This window comes from Colletotrichum paranaense, assembly GCF_030867605.1.
Source record: "Colletotrichum paranaense strain IMI 384185 chromosome Unknown Scaffold_25.1, whole genome shotgun sequence".
Lineage (NCBI taxonomy): Eukaryota > Fungi > Ascomycota > Sordariomycetes > Glomerellales > Glomerellaceae > Colletotrichum > Colletotrichum paranaense.
This window is the reverse complement of record NW_026848983.1, coordinates 265,736-284,830: the sequence shown is the minus strand read 5'-3', so window position 1 is coordinate 284,830 and position 19,095 is coordinate 265,736. Positions and strand designations below refer to the sequence as shown.

General features: G+C 53.5%; 4 protein-coding genes across 4 annotated transcripts; 3 read left to right on the top strand and 1 right to left on the bottom strand.

Moving 5' to 3' along the window:
* Positions 1 to 270: 270 nt before the first annotated feature.
* On the top strand, positions 271 to 3,528 carry CPAR01_16478 (phosphatidylinositolglycan class N; the record flags this gene model as incomplete). The annotated part of the gene is made up of 6 exons (XM_060500723.1): positions 271 to 448; positions 517 to 2,072; positions 2,125 to 2,312; positions 2,366 to 2,477; positions 2,541 to 2,649; positions 2,702 to 3,528. The coding sequence occupies 6 exons, from the start codon at positions 271 to 273 to the stop codon at positions 3,526 to 3,528; spliced, it is 2,970 nt and encodes a 989-aa protein (XP_060340636.1).
* Positions 3,529 to 8,290: 4,762 nt separating this feature from the next.
* On the top strand, positions 8,291 to 13,237 carry CPAR01_16477 (fungal specific transcription factor domain-containing protein; the record flags this gene model as incomplete). The annotated part of the gene is made up of 4 exons (XM_060500722.1): positions 8,291 to 8,706; positions 9,088 to 9,960; positions 10,653 to 13,103; positions 13,165 to 13,237. The coding sequence occupies 4 exons, from the start codon at positions 8,291 to 8,293 to the stop codon at positions 13,235 to 13,237; spliced, it is 3,813 nt and encodes a 1,270-aa protein (XP_060340635.1).
* Positions 13,238 to 14,359: 1,122 nt separating this feature from the next.
* Positions 14,360 to 16,312, bottom strand: CPAR01_16476 (LysM domain-containing protein; the record flags this gene model as incomplete). Its single annotated transcript, XM_060500721.1, has 1 exon — positions 14,360 to 16,312. One exon carries the CDS (start codon positions 16,310 to 16,312, stop codon positions 14,360 to 14,362), a length of 1,953 nt encoding a protein of 650 aa, XP_060340634.1.
* Positions 16,313 to 17,788: 1,476 nt separating this feature from the next.
* CPAR01_16475 (Arv1-like family protein) lies at positions 17,789 to 18,782 on the top strand (the record flags this gene model as incomplete). The annotated part of the gene is made up of 3 exons (XM_060500720.1): positions 17,789 to 18,031; positions 18,099 to 18,258; positions 18,319 to 18,782. The coding sequence occupies 3 exons, from the start codon at positions 17,789 to 17,791 to the stop codon at positions 18,780 to 18,782; spliced, it is 867 nt and encodes a 288-aa protein (XP_060340633.1).
* Positions 18,783 to 19,095: the final 313 nt, after the last annotated feature.

Below are 19,095 nucleotides of genomic sequence, written 5' to 3'. Positions count from 1 at the left end.
CGAGCCGTGAAATGACTGCGCTTTCCCTCTCTTTCGTAGAGCTCTCGAACATTTCCCCTTCATTCTTTTGATCCGTCATCCACGAGACCAATCGACTCTGGCGCTGAGCGAGTGGATTCACTCGCCTATTACCCACTCTGGGCGTGCCATACCCCAGATCATCGTCGATTGAGCTACTCCCACTCCTTCAAGCCCACAGGAGAAGACAGACATCGCAAGAGACACAACCCACCAAAGAGAAGACGTTGCTTCATCACCTCTTCGTCTGTGATGGCAGTCTCCTCGCGCGCCGGCTTTCTAGCCGTCGCTGTCATCTTTCACCTCGTCTATATATATTCGATTTTTGACATTTACTTCGTCAGTCCTATTGTTTCGGGCATGAAGCTTGTTCAAATCGAACGACCCGAAAACTCCAAAGCCCCTGCAGACCGTCTGGTTCTTTTCGTGGGTATGAGCTCGCCAACCTTCTCAAATACCACGGAGTAGCTGGTGCAAGATGCTAACATTCTCTTCCAGGTGACGGTTTACGAGCAGACAAGGCTTTCCAGTCCTTTCCCGACCCCTACCCCGAATCCGAGGATGACTTAACCCCGCGGCCCCTCGCCCCTTTCCTACGATCCCGCGTTCTTGAACATGGCACCTTTGGAGTGTCACACACGCGCGTGCCGACTGAATCTCGCCCTGGCCATGTTGCGCTCATCGCCGGTCTTTATGAAGATGTCTCGGCCGTGGCGACTGGCTGGAAGCTCAACCCCGTAAACTTCGACAGCGTCTTCAACCGAAGCCGTCATACATGGAGTTGGGGATCCCCCGATATTTTGCCAATGTTCGAACAGGGCGCCGTCCCCGGCCGCGTCGATTCCTACACATACGGACACGAGTTTGAGGATTTCAGCCAAGATGCGTTGCAATTGGACTTCTGGGTCTTTGACCACGTCAAGGAGCTTTTCGCCGATGCAGCCAAGAACGACACTCTTGATGCCGCTTTGCGCCAAGACAAAGTCGTCTTTTTCCTCCATCTGCTCGGCCTGGATACCAATGGACACTCGTACCGTCCCTACTCGAAGGAATACTTGCATAATATCAAAGTTGTGGACCAAGGTGTCAAGGAAATTACAGAAATGATCGGGAACTTCTACGCCGATGACCGGACCGCTTTCGTCTTCACTGCCGACCATGGCATGAGTGACTGGGGCAGCCACGGCGATGGCCATCCTAATAACACTCGCACCCCCTTGATCACCTGGGGATCTGGCATTGCCCCGCCGGTGCTTTCCTCCGATTCTGTTGCTCCTGGGCACGACGAGTACTCTTCTGACTGGCATCTTGATGAGATCAAGAGACACGACGTGGCGCAAGCTGATATTGCTGCTCTGATGGCATATTTGATCGGTGTGGAGTTCCCTGCCAACTCCGTTGGTGAGCTGCCCTTGTCCTATGTCTCATCGAGTATCGAGGAGAAGGCTCAGGCAGCACTCATCAACGCTCGCGAGATTTTGGAGATGTACAGGGTCAAGGAAGAACAAAAGAAGGCCACGGAGCTCCGCTACCGATCATTCCAGCCCTTGAGTGATGCAGGCTTGGCCCCTGAGCGCCGAGTGGCCGCTATCCAACGTTTGGTCGACGCTGGCAACTACGAAGAGGCCATTGAGGAGTCTGCAGCTCTTATGAAGATCGCCCTGGAGGGCTTGAGATACCTCCAGACTTACGATTGGCTGTTCCTCCGCACGCTGATCACAATCGGGTACCTTGGTTGGATGGCGTTCGCGCTGACGATTGTCGTTGATCTGCATGTTCTGCGTGGCAGCCAGCTTCCTTCACGTACGACTCTTGGCACGACGGCTTTCAGCTCCGTCCTTGCAGCGTTGTACGCATCCTTCATCATTTCCAAGTCCCCGGTCACATATTATGCCTATGGTTTCTTTCCCGTCGTCTTCTGGGAGGAAGTCTGGGCTAGACGTAGCTCTCTTATCGAGGGCCGAAAGGTTCTCTTTGGGCACATCAAGACTGGAGCGAGTATTTTTTCGTTCCTGTTGAACCTCGTGGCTTACATCGGCATTATCGTGTCTTTGGTAAGATGAATCTTTGCTTCGACCGGTGGACACTACTAATCCAGGTACACAGGCTCTGGGATACATTCATCGCGAGGTTCTCACCGTGATCTACGTTCTCGCGGCTTTCTGGCCAATGACGTATGGCCTGAGATTCCTTCAGTTGAACTCTCTGCTGTCTATCGTCTGGTTCTTCTCCTGCTTGGTCATGAGCGTGTTTACGTTGCTCCCCGCCATGAAGTCAGAGGATATTCCTTTAATGTACGTTCGCCCCATGCCATTCATACTGGGACTCACATTTTAACGCATGGTAGTGTGGCCGGTGGAATCGTCATGGCCGCCATTGGTCTGGCGTATCTTATCTGGGAGGACAGACTGTTGGCGAAGCCAGCTCTGCCCATATCCAGGGCTCTGACAGGTATTCAGGTGAGGAATTGTGCTCAGGTTGAAGTGCTACGAAACAACAAAGGCTAACTAGAGACCTTGCAGATCGGCTTGATCTTACTTGCGATCGTGGTCACTCGGTCCAGCGCTATCTCTCTTCAGGCGAAGGCGGGGTTGCCTCGGGGAAATCAAGTTGTAGGCTGGATTGTTCTGGGTAAGTGTTCGAGGGCAGGATAACTTCGTGGCATTGCTAACCATCTGTCCAGTTATTTCGCTGCTCATGCCCTTGGCTCAACGTCTGCAGCCCAACAGCCACTACAAGCACAGTCTGATGACCATGTTCTTGACCTGTGCACCGACGTTCGTAATCTTAACCATCTCCTACGAAGGTGTCTTTTATGTGGCTTTCAGTGCCTTGCTGGTTGCCTGGGTCGGTCTGGAGCATCGCGTATTCGTCTTTAGCAAGGGCACTGAGGAAGATCGACGCTCTTCCTCAAGAGACACTGCCAGTAAGCCACAGGATGCGTCCACTTCACGCTTTAGAGCCTTGACTCTCGCCGACGCGCGAGTATGTCTGTTCTTCTTCGTCTTGCTGCAATCAGCCTTCTTCAGCACTGGGAACGTAGCGTCGGTTTCATCCTTCAGCTTGGACAGCGTGTACCGCCTAATTCCCATCTTTGATCCCTTCTCCCAGGGGGCACTTCTCGTGGTCAAGCTCATGATTCCGTTCGCCCTCATATCGGCGAACCTCGGGATCCTTAACGTCAGACTTGGCGTGGCGCCCTCCTCTCTCTTCATGGTTGTAATGGCCATCAGCGACGTCCTCACTCTATACTTCTTCTGGGTGGTCAAGGATGAGGGCTCTTGGCTGGAGATCGGCTCGACTATTAGCCACTTTGTCATTGCCAGTCTGTTATGCGTCTTCGTGGCGCTCCTCGAGGGTGTGAGTGCCCTGTTCATTAGTGGCATTGAAGTTGAGGCGTCTGAACCAAAAGTCGGACAGAACGGAACGGCTGCGGCGGCGTCTGCCTCCGCCGGAGGCACAATTGCCAACGGCAACGGAAAGACATCGGGTGCTGGTACAAGGCTATAAAGGGGGGGGGGGCTTTCCAATGGTTCCGGTGGAGGCGGATAATGTACATATGATGGCATCAGATACTGATTTATTACTACAATGCCTGGTAATACCCCGGATTTTGAGCTAAATCGAGACGTGTGGAAACCAAAGCCGCAGGAATCCCTTGGAATCAGAGACTCGCGGTAAGACCCGGAATGAGCTCGACATTTCTACGTGCCGTTTGTTGACCGGCTTGAGTGCCCAATGACATGTTTGAACCCCACACTCTTCGTAACTGGGAAAAGCTCTTGGCTTTCAAAGACGTAGTTGTCGCTGTTCGGTGACGAAACTTTCTCGGCTTTCAACCTCTTTTTCTACAACCACCAAATCAACGTGCCTCGGCATCGCCCAGATAGAAGAAATTGTAGTACATATTTCAAGCCCGTGAAGCCCCGGTGATCTCAAGGGCTGTCCCGGGACATAGGTTAGTCACATTCGTATATCGGCCGTATGGAAGGGGCGGGAAGCTGGGAAAAGGAGGGGGGGGGGGCAGGGGTGGAAGGTAATATTGCGGGTTGAAAAGGAAATTCGGGGAGCTAAGGCTAACTGGTCATTTGGCCCTGCAAGGAACATAACACAACGCGGCAATGACAGAATGTCTAGTCTAGTGTGACGGCCTAGTCATTGGTGATCTTACGTGGAGTTGAGTGATCTCGGGGAGATAATGCGGGGAAGTAAGTAGATATAGATGTAGCAGCCCAAACCAGGCCCAGGCCTCACTCCATACTCTGGGCCTGTTTGTATGCTTCAGTGCGTCAAGTACTAAGTGATTAGTACCCCTTGGCTGGGCGTTTCATTCTCTGTTTGTGTGTGTGATGTGGTTACAGCAACCTTGAATTTCGTATACTAGTCCCACAAACGTATAGATTGGCTCTCGAATGTTGTCGAGGAACCGGAGAATCCCGTTTTGTCATCTTCATTGGGCTAGTTGTATTGACATGTAATTCCCTATTGCCCGCCCCACGATCCTGCCTGCATATGTGAGGGTGATATGGCGGGGAAAGGTTGCATGAGCTGGGTTAAATACGTCGTGAGACGGAAGGACGGGCATGTTACTCTTAACCTGTCGAGACACTCGTTTATCTGAAGCAAGACGGAGAATATAACCGGCAGTAGAAGTTGAAAGAGTAGTAGCGGTCTACCTACAAGGCTACATGCCAAGATGAGAGCCCGTATGATGTAGGCTTCTCCAGCTCTACTAGCACAAATACAAACGATCGACCCAGACAGGATCGGGCATTGAAAGTAAATCGCACGATACGGTACGCACACGATACAGCTGTACAGCTAATGAGACAGTATGCTACAATACCAGGAAACTCTAGTTATGTTGGGAACAGATCCAAGCATTCAATGCAAGCTGGCAACCTCTAAAAGCAACAGCTCGTGGAGGAAGAAGAACCAGAGGAGCAATATCGAATGGAAGAAACTGCATTACCCAAAAAACATGCCAAATTGGTAAACAGCGCGGGGATACAGATCCTATTCAGTTGTCGTTCCTCCGGACGATCGTGGACCGCGGTCATCCCAAGTTCCCAAGACCAACGCAGTAACGGCCTGGAAAGTTTGCGGCGTCTAGAATCCCAATTTTGTAAGAATCATTTGTCATTTGCTGTGCAACACTTACAAGACATTGGCACACTTTAACACTCACACAGTCCACTAGGCTTGGAGACAGACACACGACACACACCAAAGAAGTTCACCGGCGGCACACTAGGCAAAACCGTACAGCTAGTATCCCAGTCACCTTGGTACCATGGACTGCTCGGGTTCCGCGCGCGGAAATCATCATGAGCAGTTCGACTACGCAGTGTGTAGACTAATAAACTTTCTGTCGCAACGTCAGTGTTTCCCACCCCGAGGGAGTGCCGTGCGGCGCGCCAACTCTCGAGTCCACCACTTAAGCATATCGCCATGGCAGTTCTGGATCTTTGACAACCGTAATGGTGGTGGTATTGGTGGTGGTGCCGTGTGCGCCGGTACCCTTGCCATGGCCAGGGAAACGCTGCCCGGCAATCGGAAGAGCCCGGCGAGAAGTGAGCTCATCTACGTAGGTATACCTTTTCTGTCTGATTTCCTTTCCCCATTTCGAGTGATCATATACAAGCTAGACGGTTCAAAGGAATGCACTCTTTAGATAAACTTGGAAGAGGTGACGTTGCGTGACGGACACCAGACGCACAGAGAGCAGGGCGGTCATGCAATCGAAGTCGAGGTCGTGATCATATGCTTTTTCTCGGCACCTCAGCATTTCTGGGCGCAGCAAAAGAAGAAATCCACTTTGGAGAGTCGAGACACACAGCAAAGCGTGGTCCTTGCCTAAAGAGGTAATACATGCGCGGGCCAGCACCGTTTCGGAGCACCCCCCCGATCCATACCCTTACCGCGACTTCGGAGTACGATTCCTTCAGGCACTATCCGTACTTACCTTACTTTTGAAGGCTCTATCCAGTCGTGCAGCTGCGAATAAGCAGGAGCTCATCACCAACAACTGATCACCGTACCGCTGCCCGCACCGCACCGTTCCTGCTCCTTACCCTACCCGCATCTGCGCGCGCGCGCCCAGCCTGCACCCCGCCCCTTCCGCAGTCCTCCATACGCTACATACCTTGATACCTACCTTAGTATACGTAGTACCTAGCATTTAGTATATCATTTTACGGGCCAGCGCCTGCGCCGTTGCCTAGCCCCTGCAGGCCCTCACCTTCCCTTCCCTTGCCGTGAGCCTGGCGGGGTGTCTTCTGCAACCACAATCCCGCAACCCGCACCCTTAGCAGTCCATTCCCCGTACATCACGGCCAATTCCATCTCTTTTACCCCAGATCTAGCGGGTTACGCCCAGCCTCACCCTCGCCCTCACCCTCACCCTCGTCCACCCCCCATACCGTACCTATCCGTTCCGAGGAGGGCTAAAAGAATCATGTTCGAAATGGATGGCCGGGGAGGAGCGGAAGGAGTGGATTCACCTCCTCAGTCTCCTTCGTTCTCAACATGGATTGGCGCATGACTGTTCAACCAGTGGCGTGGGTTGGATTCTGAATGACTGCCACCTGCGGCAACAGACACTGCTTCATGTCCCGCTGCCTCACTTTCTAGCCCCCCTGCGTACCCTAGGCATTCTATACTACATATGGACTCTGGGCAGGCCATGGCACACGATCATCCGTCTTCGCCGGAAGCCGGGACCAGGAAAGACGTTGGCGGGGGAGGGGCAGCGATCCTGCGAGCACTGAATAGCACCGTTTGAGAAGTCTCACATGCTTGCCCTGTGAACGTTTGTGGCTTTCTCTCTCGCTCCATTCCACCGGCCTTGGGTACACACTCCGTCGAGGCTGTCACACTTACCCACAAGACCATAATCTCGGCGTCAACAGCCAAGGGGACCATCGAGCTAAACCATTGGCGGCGGCAGAGGCGAAGCCTGGCACTCGACACTGCACACTGGTCACTAGTCACTGGTCACGTAGAAACTACATGCTAAAGCAAGGATGGAGACGGTGTGATTCTTTTCATGCGATGTACCTGGGGACTTGGTATTGGCGTCAGCTCGAGGAGCCGGACCCTTTCTTCCAGACTCCAGTTATCATCTCCGATGTCTATAATAGAAGATGGCTCGCTCCCGTTCACGCGTATCTTGTCTGGGAGTAAAACACCCAAGCCTCAAAAGCAAGCATAGCCGCAGGTTACCAAGGAAAGAAACGCAAGATAGCGCCTGTTTTGCTTCCGCTGCGGTCTTCAAAGTGGGAACACGTCGAGCCATAACTGGATCCGATATTTGAGAAAACGAAGCTGGGGCCAGACGACTAGCCGGACCTCCCTCCGTGATACCTGCCTAGCCTTACAACTCTTGCCTTGTGATACGGACACAAGGCAGATCGTCCCGGGACAAGGGCAGACGAGTTTGCCTTACTTACACGGGAGCCGATTGCGAGATATCGAGAAAGTAGCGAGTCAACGTCGAGAAAAGACTGCAGCGCATCACTACATACCACAACAGTGGATCTCCTACAACGTTGAACCTGGGAGCTAGACGACAGCAAGCGATAGAAACGCCAAAGGCTCTATGCTGTGAAGCTAAAGCTGATTGCCTTTTCTGTCTTTGCTGGTGAACAGACCAGTAATGTGAAGAGGGGGCTTTGCTCAACAAGGAACCTGAGCAGCGGCAAACCGGCAGATGCAGCGGGAATCTGGGCGCGGTACGACTTGGTTGGGTTTCTGATTCCCCGATCTATTGTATCCCGTCATCGGCCGAGCTTCAAACCTACAGGCGACAACTCTGTCCGATCTTCAGACCAAGAAACCTACCTCAGCAGCGTAAGAAAAAAGAAAAGAGACAGCAGGGTATCTGAGTAGGAAAACAGGGTTCTAGACCAACGTACATGACAGCAGCTCCAGCTCTGTAGGGATATCGTTTCTTGGTATGTCATGTTGTAGTTTACTTGAAAGGTACGCGACCCTTCCAGAGTCGCCCTTCGCGGTGGCTGTGATGGTTGTTGAACTGCGTTACCATTTATCTTCGTTCTTCTATTTTCATGTCCCTTTCTTTTTGCAAAGCAGCATAGAGTCTGGGCAGGCAGATGAGATCCTTCCTGCGCAAAGACACAATACGATAAAGTACTGACCGTTGTACACGGCAGCTTATTGCCCGAGTTACACAACAGCAAAACACGCCGGACAAAGCACAAACATCCTCACAAAGGTCAGGAGGTCACTCATCTCCTGAGGCCAAATTTGGATGGCTGTGCTCCAGTGGCCAAGTGTGCCGAATCTTGAAGAGGACGGTGACCTTGAATTTCCCGGAGTTGTGCTATTGAAGCAGCAGCAGCAGCAACAACAAGAAACCGATCAACACTACCATCGAAACGAGCAACTATCACAGCACAACTACTTTGGATTTGAAGAAGAGACAAAACAAGACACCGGGTTGCCAGAATTAGGCAAAGAAACCGACAGTGAGGTTCGAAAGCACAGCCTCGACCATCACGTCAGCCGCGACCTGGACTTGAACTTGACCTTCAGCCTTGACCTCGGCATCGACGGTGACATTGACCTTCCAGCGGCTCATGTTGATGCAGCCGAATCTGGGATTCTGGCAGAGAACAATTACAACGCGATTGCCGGTCTGCGGCAACAAAGCGAACCCAATCTAACGTCAGTGCTCTTCCCATTCCATCAGTCGCAGCAGAGACAAGAAGAAGAAAAAGAAGAACGGACGGGGCAACATCAGTTGTTGTTTGATACGAGTACATCAACGGATATAAGCTGCAGTGCAGGAGGAAGAGAAGAAGAAGAAGAAGGAAGAAGAGAGGCAAGAGTTGTAGAGGTCCCCACGTTTGGATTGCACCTTCCCGGACCTCAACCTGTGTTAGGTTCCGGACCTACTATTGACCCATCTTTTTCTCTTTTGGAATCATCCACAATACCAGCAACAACATCAGTAAGTAGAAGAACGACAGGAACAACATCATCATCAGGAGTTGCAGGACACTCGGCAGAAGTGCATTTTCCGAATTCCATCTCATCAATCTCCAGCCCCAGCAGCTCCGGCACTAGCAGCTCCACCGCCCCCGGTTCCACGTCCCGCAGGCCCATCCTCTTCTCATCAGCATCAGCACCGGCGCCAGCACCAGCACCCGCATCAGCATCAGCATCAGGGGAAACACCATTTGCCCACCCCCACTCCCACCACTCCTTGTTCTCGCTGACCTCACCCCCCCTCCACCCGCATCCGCATCCGCACCCGCACACGCACCCGCACCCACGCCACCTGAACAATTCTCGTACACATCAGAAGCACCAGAAGAAGTACCAGAAGCCTTACCAGCGTCAGCAGCAGCAGGGCCACTACCTCCAACACCAACACCACGCCCACTCCCCGTACCCAGCCGGCCAGGCCAGCCACCAGCACCACCACCATAATCACCAGGCTCCGCTGCCTCCGTCCATCCCAGTCTCGGTCTCAGTCCCAGCACCACCAACAACAGCACCACCAGCACAAACACATCCAGAGCCTGCGCCAGAGCCAGACGTTGTTGCGCCTGGGCCACCAGAGCCAGTGACTCGGCCGCTGCCACACCTGTTCCCTCCCACTGGCCCTCCTCCCATTACTAGTCGACCCGAGAAATTCGTCGACGAACCTCTTCACCATTACCCTCACGACTCCGTCGCAGCTCACGCTTCACGGTCGCCCATGGATGTCGATATGTCGTCGACCGACCTTTCGGCTCAGCAGCAGCAACAGCAGCAGCACCTAAACCAGCAACAATCACCACAAAAATCAGAGTCGCCATCACAGGCCCCAGGAACCTCCACCAATCCAGCTGGCGGGAGTCCCAACGCTCAAGGTAGCTCTGCTGCTGCTGCCGCCGCGGCCGCGGCCGCCGCGAACCACTTGAGTTTTCGCAGGTTCGTCCCTCACCATCGACCCAAATTCCGTCAAATTTTTTCAATAGCCATCTTCCAATCAATGGCGGATGTAACCTGTGTGCTAATATATTTTTTGATTCGAATAGGCAACGAGCTTCTAGAGCTTGCGAGGTACGTAGTCTCACACCTTATTGTTTTGTCGCGCCCGCCATTCCGTGGCCCCTCTGCCCACTTTGTGCCGAGGTATCGCTACTCGCGCCGCGGCGCTGCGTTGCGCTCTACTGGTGCAATGCTGCCCTGCGAGATCTCACGCCCACCTCTTGTCGGCCTTCCGTTATCTGAATCAAAGCTAACCTTGTATTGTACAGACATGTCACGCCCGCAAGGTACGAATAGTCTTCTTTTCTATTTGAGTGTTCTTTCTCTTGTGGGCGATTGAGCTTCCGAGTCGGCCGATTCCTACCCACAACCGAATTCCACCTACCCCCTCCTCCGATCGACACTTTTCGCCAAACCTCTTCGTCTAATATCTTTGTCTAGGTACGATGCGACGCCGCGAGTCTCGGTGTGCCCTGCACAAACTGCGTAGCCTTCCAAATAGAATGTCGCATTCCGACCCCAAAGCGCAAGAAGACTACGAATGCCGGAACGAACAAGGACTCGGACAGGTCTGCCTCAGCTTCGCCGTTTCCACATGCTCCCAGTCATGGGCTAACTGAGGTGTGCTCCAGCGAGAAAGGAGATAATGCTGAAGAGCGTTCACCGAGAGCTCCCAGTGTTCCTGCGCCAGGACCTGGGACCTTCCCGCCGCGGACTCCTGCTGTCTATCACACCACAGATGGCACGCCGTCGTCCACCTATACCGAGTCGCAAGCCCGAAAGGAGGAAGTCGATAGTGGCACTTATCTCAACCTGGTGATGAAACCAAAGTTCACGAGAGCCCCTATAACGGATGCTGGCAGGGTCGCGTACCTCGGAGAGTCGTCCAATTTGACGTTGCTTGTACACGATCGACAAGGCTCGTCAGACGTAGTGCACTATCCTCTACCCGAAAATGTGAGGGGTTCCAGGGCCCGATTGACCGAGCTGGACAACGTCGAAATCGATATCCTGCACCAACGCGGCGCCTTCCTTCTACCGCCCAGATCTTTATGCGACGAGCTTATCGACTCCTACTTCAAATGGATCCATCCGATCGTTCCGGTCATCAATCGTACCCGCTTCATGCGACAGTATCGCGACCCCAAGAACCCGCCGTCCCTTTTATTACTGCAGGCTGTGCTGCTGGCCGGCTCAAGAGTCTGCACGAATCCACAGCTGATGGATGCCAATGGTTCGACGACGCCCGCTGCCCTGACCTTCTACAAAAGGGCAAAGGCGCTCTACGATGCCAACTACGAAGACGATCGGGTGACCATTGTGCAGTCATTATTGTTGATGGGGTGGTACTGGGAAGGACCTGAAGATGTCACCAAGAACGTTTTTTATTGGAGTCGAGTCGCCACCATCGTTGCTCAGGGTTCTGGAATGCATCGAAGTGTTGAGCAGTCACAACTCAGCCGCTCCGACAAGAGGCTGTGGAAACGAATCTGGTGGACTCTCTTTACACGAGACAGGTCTGTTGCCGTTGCTCTCGGCCGACCAGTTCACATCAACCTCGACGACTCCGACGTCGAGATGCTCACTGAGGATGACTTTATCGAGGATGATGGCGACCGTAACAGCGAGTACCCTCCAGATCCCATACACGTGCAGTTCTTCATGCAGTACGTCAAGCTTTGCGAAATCATGGGCCTGGTGCTGTCTCAGCAGTACTCGGTAGCCTCCAAAGGACGACAGAGAAACGCCATCGACTTGACCCATAGCGATATGGCTCTCGCCGATTGGCTCCAAAATTGCCCAAAGATCGTGTACTGGGAGGTTGCTCGGCATCACTTTTGGTCAGCCCTGCTACACTCGAATTACTACACAACACTGTGCCTCTTACACAGAGCTCACATGCCGCCAAATGGAGGCAGTCGTTTCCCTGACGATTCTCCATATCCTTCACGAAACATTGCGTTCCAAGCCGCGGCTATGATCACCTCTATCATCGAGAACTTGGCAGCTCATGGCGAACTTCGATTCTGTCCGGCATTTGTTGTGTACAGCTTGTTTTCGGCCCTGATCATGCACGTCTACCAAATGCGGTCGCCGGTCCCATCGATTCAGCAGGTAACCCAGGACAGGTTAAGAACATGCATGCAGGCCCTCAAGGAAGTGTCGCGAGTTTGGCTGGTAGGAAAGATGGTGTATACCTTATTTGAGTCCATCATAGGAAACAAAGTGCTCGAGGAACGGCTGCAGAAGGCTGCGGGTAAGAGGCACAGGAAAGCGCAACAGGCGTTGGCACAGCTGGAGCAGCAACAGCGGCCGCAGGACGTTGCCAAGAGGAAGTACGACGACATGGCGATCGACTTCAGCGTCAATACTCCAACGCCTCAAGAGTCTTATGAAAGATCGCGTCCGCAGACCCCTAGCCATATGAAGGGCGACGGAGGTTCAAATCAGCAGACGATGCCGCCTCCGATCACATCACCTAATGCGAGACAGAACGCAGACACGTTCATGGGCGGAACCTCCTCTAGGCCACAGACCAGACCAGCGACGCCCTTCAACCCTTCATTCTCGGTGCCGGCCACACCGCCAGACCTGTATCTTGTTACACGCAACTCGCCGAATATTTCTCAGTCCTTGTGGGAAAACTTCCAACCCGACCAGCTTTTCCCAGACAGCGCAAGTATGCCTGCATTCCCGCACATGTCACCGCCACCGAATCACCATGGCATAGATACAGGCCTCATGGCGCAGCTGCATAATCAAAACACGTCCCATGGTCTACCAGCACAAAGCACTCAGTTCCAAGCACGTGGCCCTACCAAACAAGGATTGAGTGGAAGCCCTCAGCAAGGCGCGAACGTCCTGGGGTCTGGCATGCAGGGTTTCCAGCAGCAGCAACCGCAGCAGCAACAACAGGCACAGGGGCAAGGGCAGAGCTCCAACAACAATAACAGCCTCAACAGCAATCTCTGGACAGCGAATTTCGACGGCTTGATGCCGGATGGACAAAGCCCAAGTGACAGCTGGAGTACAGGATCAGCTCAAGGGCAACCTGTTCCAAACACGCTCAATGTTGAAGATTGGTAGGTGGACGCCATGCTAGATTCCCGAGAACACCGCAGAGAGCTAACGTTATTGTGCTAGGTTCCAATTCTTTGGTATCAATAACGGTGACCTGGCTAGCATGAATCTTGATTTGGGGTTAGGTCCTCAGTAGGGTGAATTCGTAGGGCGATTTTGCGCATATTCCATCCGCCGTGTCCAACGTATTTGCAATCGAAGTTGACATATGACTTGCACATGGCGGGAAGGTGCATAGCGGATGTATCGCCAAATGATACCATCTCGTCACGGGAGCTTCGTGTTTACTTGGTAGCATGTGTGGGAAAAGTCAGGACATTCATGGGCGAGTGACCTAAGCAATCAATGTATACCGATTCTTCAATACAAGTTGATGGTTCAAACTTGAGAAGACATAAGCCATATGATGTGATGGTATGACATGATACGCTTACGTATGCCTTTTGACACGTTATTTACAGAAGATGGGCTTTCACATGATACGGCTAGACCCTGAAGAGGCTTCAACTCCAGGCTTTGCTTTTTGCGTATATACTCAGCTTCATTCTCTCAACCGGCACGAAGAGTACCTTTCGAGATTCGGATCAGCCGAGTTTGGAACATATCTTCACATAGTCACCCTTTAGCAGTATAGGCAGGCATTTATAGTTTGATCCTGTAAATCAAGGACCAAAGTATTGGTGTTGGAAAAGCTGGCTGGGGGTCAATGATATTGCATAGCCAAAGACTAGGTGGTTTCTAGAAGCTGATAGAAAAATTGTATCCTTTTCCCTTTCTTCCGCCCTCGCCTCGCTTCAGAAAGAACCCTCTCGTCAACAAACCCCTTGATCGCCTGCCCGCCAACCAGACCCTGTGGGTTGACAACCCAATCTTCTACTGCTCCCAAAGTCTAATGTTTGAAAATAAAAAGTTGTAAACAAAGATAAAGGGGGTGAAGGGGTTAGACAAGCGGTGAACCTAAGAGGCTGAAAGCTCAACCTGACCGGCACACTCACTTCACATCACACCCCTCCTTCTGTCTGCCCTTCCCTCAATGCCCGCTAACGCCTATATAATGCGCAATCACTCCAACACGAGTTCCGACACCTCTACATATCGCCCCTGCACCCAGACCGTTGGGATCTTCTTTATGAATTTGGATTACGAGGTGTGTTCCCGCCGAGGCTTTGTTCGAGGAGCACCGAGAGTACCCATCTGTAATTCCTAGTTCCAGACTCTTCCCATTTCAACAGCAAATGCAAACCAACTATGAGCAAGCTCAGTCCGACTTTTTGCCCTTTGCTGCTGCTCCAGTGTTGCTCAAGCCTCGTCTCAAGACGGACCCCTCTCCATCGCTCCTCCCACTGGAGCCAATCGTCATAGGCGCAGCGTCAAGCAAGCCTGTGCTGGTTACTCCGCCGCTGGTTGCGGGCATAGGCAACCTTCCATCGTCACTGTTTGTATCAGTCAACTCGATGAGATCCAGATCATCTGGCTGACGGCTTCGGGACCCCAAGGTAGGCGTGCCCGGAGACTTTGCAAACGCGCCTCGAAGCCATGTCTCCACTGATGCTGCTGCGCGGTCTAAGCCAGAGCCTTGTCGGGACGTCGCTGATAGATCCTGTCCCTCATCGAAAGGACTTTCTACGATGCCGCTGCTGGAACCCGGCCGAAATCCAAAGTTTGCGGTCTCGGACCCCATTACGGAAATCGATGGCAGAGACTCGTCGATGGCGATACCGGGGAGATGCTTCTTCGCCCAAGAGTTTAAATAATCTTTCTCCGGTCCAGGTGCTCGTACACTTCGCCCCAACGAGCCTACGCCTCCGGGCCTCCTCATCCATGCTGGCCGGGTATCGCCTGCATCACTGCCCATCCTGCTTCTCGACGATGCCGGAGTCGATCGCCCTGGAGTACCGGGTAGGTTTGGTCGACTGCTCAAGTTGCTCTGGCGTCGCGACGATGGCCTACCAACTTGCTCTGGGCTTTCTGTGAGTCCAGCTGTTATGGCCGCGGCATCGAGAGAGTGTCTCGGCGTCGAGATGCTTGAGGTGCTTCGGAGGCTCTTCTTCCGACGTGGAGGGAAGTACCCAATCGTTTTGCTCGACACGCGGGCGATCTCAACTGGTTTTGGAACAGAGTCCAGTGCAACCCATCGAACGTGAGACCAAGGAGGCTCTTCTTGGTCATCATTGTTGGAGAGTCGAGACGACGACCCGTTTTGAGTAGGCAGACTGAAGAAGTCGACTTGTTGTGGTTGTGCCGAGGTCTGCTTACCCCAGCCATGAGCGCTTCGAGGTTCCGGTGTTGGGGCTAGCAAGTCGACATTCTGCCCCTCGTGCGAGGGTGGCTCGCAAGGGCGACCCTTGACTTCGCATGCATCTACTGGTATGGCAAGCCACTTGCGCACCAGTATGTCTCTAGACCACAGGCCGTTTGCCTTTCTGAATGCGTCTTCGCGGCACCTGTACTTGAGCACTATGCCGGCATAGGTGTCAGTTGGTTGCACATGGTGTATATACACCAATTGATCTTGGACCTCTTCTTCCTGTGGTGCGTCCCTGGCGATTTCGTCCGAGTTTCTCTTCTTGTACTTGCCCGACACATCGAGGCCACCATTAACTCCGTCGTGACTTTCCAAAACGCTCGCTGTCCGGGCTGCCTTGAGGGCAGCATCTCTGTCTGCGAGAGAGCCTGCCGCAATGTCTCTCTGCGCAGGCCTACTATTGGGGGGCGGCGCTGGGCCCCAGTCTTTGGGAGCCTTTCGTGGCGGGGTAGAATAGTCTCTTTTCAAAGGATTGATGTTCGTCCGTCTCCCTTCCCTGTGATCTGACTCGTAGCCCGCATCGTGGACACTTCCACCAGACAAGATGGAAGAAGCAAGCCCTTGGATAGAAGCCCAGCCTTGCGACCATGTGGTGTCGAGGAAACTGGCCGAGTTTGGTGCGGTGTTGTTTCGACGGGCGGCGGAGGATGCACTTCGAGCACCGGACTTGGAGGCATCGCGGGATAAGTGGCTGGATGGCATGGGACTTGGCTCACGGCTTGGTGAACGCAAGGCAGAAAAGGAAGCCGACAGCTTATCCAAGGGCCCTCCGCCAGTGGAGGAGTCCTCTGCAGTGCTGATGAGACGCCGGTTGCGTGGGCGGGCTTCGGCATCATGACGTGCTGGCATGAGGGCCGAAGAAGACATGTGTGATGTCGACCCGGCCGGGTTTAGGGAATCTGCCATGATGGAGCAAGGCCGCCCACCTCGTCGCTTGGGTGGTAGGCAGTTGAAAGGGAGGGCATCAGCGCGTGGCTTCGATCATCGACAGTATTCGGTCGCTTGGAAGACGGTAATATGCGATCTGGGTCGGCAGCGCCGTGGGCGACTTCGGAGTAGGAAGCACAGAAGGTTGAAAGCGGTAGGTCGAAGGAGCGGGCGATAAAGTATGTGTTTCGGTCAAAGCGGATTAAGTTCACAGGGGACGTCAGAGTGTCGCTCTCGCGTGTATCTCGAAGGGAAGAACAGCTGAGGCCAAGGGAGGAGCAGGTGTAGTAGTCGTTGGTTGGTTGAGGAATGAATGGATGGAAGTGATGTATGATGGCCGAATGGATGGACAATTGGAACCGTGGTCGTGTACCTTTTCTTTAGCGTATGCAGTAGCAGCCAGCATGGGAAGCAAGCAGTGACAAGCAGCAGCGGACGGGAAGCGGTGGTAGGATGGCGACCGTGGGCGGTGGCAGCAGGAGCGAACCGCATGTGCGTATGCGATACTGTGGACGGGTAGGGAGTATGGGCACCTCTCCACTGGGCTAAGTGTCCTTCTACGTATGTATTGAAGTGCTGAGGCGGCGGGCTGCACTGTGGCCCGTCGAGAGATGTGGGCCGGGGTTTGTCAAGGGACTTGAAAGGACGGGACCCTTGGCCAGCCGCCAAAGACGACGCAATCACGCACTCAGAACTCTCTGGAAGGCAAGGTACCTTACCTCCGAACCTCGTGGCTCAAGGTACTTACAAGTAGGTAAGGTACCTTAGGTGCCGAGGACTGCTTGTGGCTCCTTGTCCTATCCGTACTGAAATGATTAGCGGTCCTTCCAGTGGGGACGAACAGGTGGCATTCCTGCAATCCCCTCCCCCCAATTCGCTTGAGGCCTGGGCTGTTTGAGAAGTCCCGAGTTAGCGGCTTACGGACATGAGTTCCCAGCGGTGGTGGGGGCGGATAATGGGGAAAGGGACATGACTGCCAGTCTTAATTACTGGAGAGACCTAGGAGAGTCATGTTCGTGGCTCGGCCACCCACCACCTATAGTAATCAATTCGTCCCCTTGGAGTCTTGAAGTCTTGCTCCTCCGCTGGCTGAGGACATGACATGAACCGTGCAGGGTACTTCCACTCCTCCGACTCGACGTTCCGCCCGGCTCCCAGCGGCCCCACTCAAACACTTTGTGCGAGCTTGCGGTCGCGACAGGTACCTCTTTTTTCCCCCATATTGCAGAACTCCGAAGTACGAAGCTCGATTGGAATCTCGATTCTGGCGCAGCGCAGAGAGCTCCGGTGTAGACTGCCACGACCATGCTCGCTACGCGTTGCAATCGCATTATCGTCAGTCGCGTACCATCGAGCAAGTTTCAGTAGCGGGCAGCAAACGATACAGCAATTACCCATGCTGAACGATCGAACCCTTTGCGACGTCTTTCGACCCTGACCACCCCCCAGCTTGCGATGCCGATTTGTATCGAGTGCCGCCATCCGGTCAAGACCCTATGGACCAAATACTCCAACGCTGACGACAAGTCGAGCGGTCACAACATCCGCCTGACCGTTTGCAGAAATTGCGGCCACTTTTGCGACAAATACGTCGAGCACGACTTCGTGGTGCTGTTCATCGATCTCGTCCTGATTAAACCCCAGGTCTATCGTCATCTATTGCACAATACCTTGATGAAGGATGACGACCGTTTTGATGTAAGTCGTGGGGGAATTTGTGCTAGTACTATCTGCAAGACCCTCGCTGACGGTATTTCCTACGCAGTCATCCATCGTACGACTCGGCATCCTTTTGCTTCTATTCGACGTCTACTTGACATGGGCGCGCATTGAGAAGCAGACGGTGCCCATCTCTGCTCGGGGCGAGGGCGCCAACCTGGGCAGCTTGGCACAGCAGTCTATCGTGTCCCAATATTTCTTCTTCCGTACGTATCATGAAGCATGCTGAGGGCTGACTCAGATGGAAGAAACTAATGTTCCGGCAGTCATCCTGTGCGCTTTGTCGACATTTGCCTTTCATATGAGCATTCGCTTCCTGACTTCGTCCAAGCTCTCCCCGCTCAACTTTTTCAACATCTTGCCCCGATATTCGCGTCCGAATTCCGTCTCGACCGCACTCCTCGTCTCGTCTTCGACCAAGCTATTTCCGATACTCATGGTCATATGGCAGTACGATGTCCCAGCTGCGGCTCGGTCGCTGGGCTGGGCCGTCGTAGCAAACAACGTCGAGGCCCTTCGTATTCTGCTGGATTGCGGCTACGGCGTTGCCACTTTGCTTGCCACGCTGGGAGCTCTAGCCCGGTGGACAGTGGGACGTAGTGTTCTCTGGGCTGCCGGGCTAGATGGAGTGGATTCCATCGGAGAGACGAGCATTGCTGCAGATGGCAAAGCCCTCTGGGCTCTGTTGATGTACGTGAGGGAGTGGGCAAGCGATCTAGCCGCAGGGTAACAGGCAGTATATAGCTGTAGAAGCCAGGCAAAGGAAACGCATGTGTAATATGTACCAGCCGGCATTGCGTGAATTGATGTTGCATAACTAGCCGTCTTGCCATTTCAGGTGCCTACCCAGTCCATCCATGATCCCCATCGCCACCGGACTAGTATCATCTGTCGGCATCTTGAGCTACAGATGCGAGGCGGCACTCTTCAACAGCCAGTCACGCGCCGTTCGTTCTATATGACAGAACCCTAACAAGCCCCTTAACGCCGTCCTTATGAAGTTGCAGTTGTGTAAAATCGATAATAGTACATCGCACCCATGG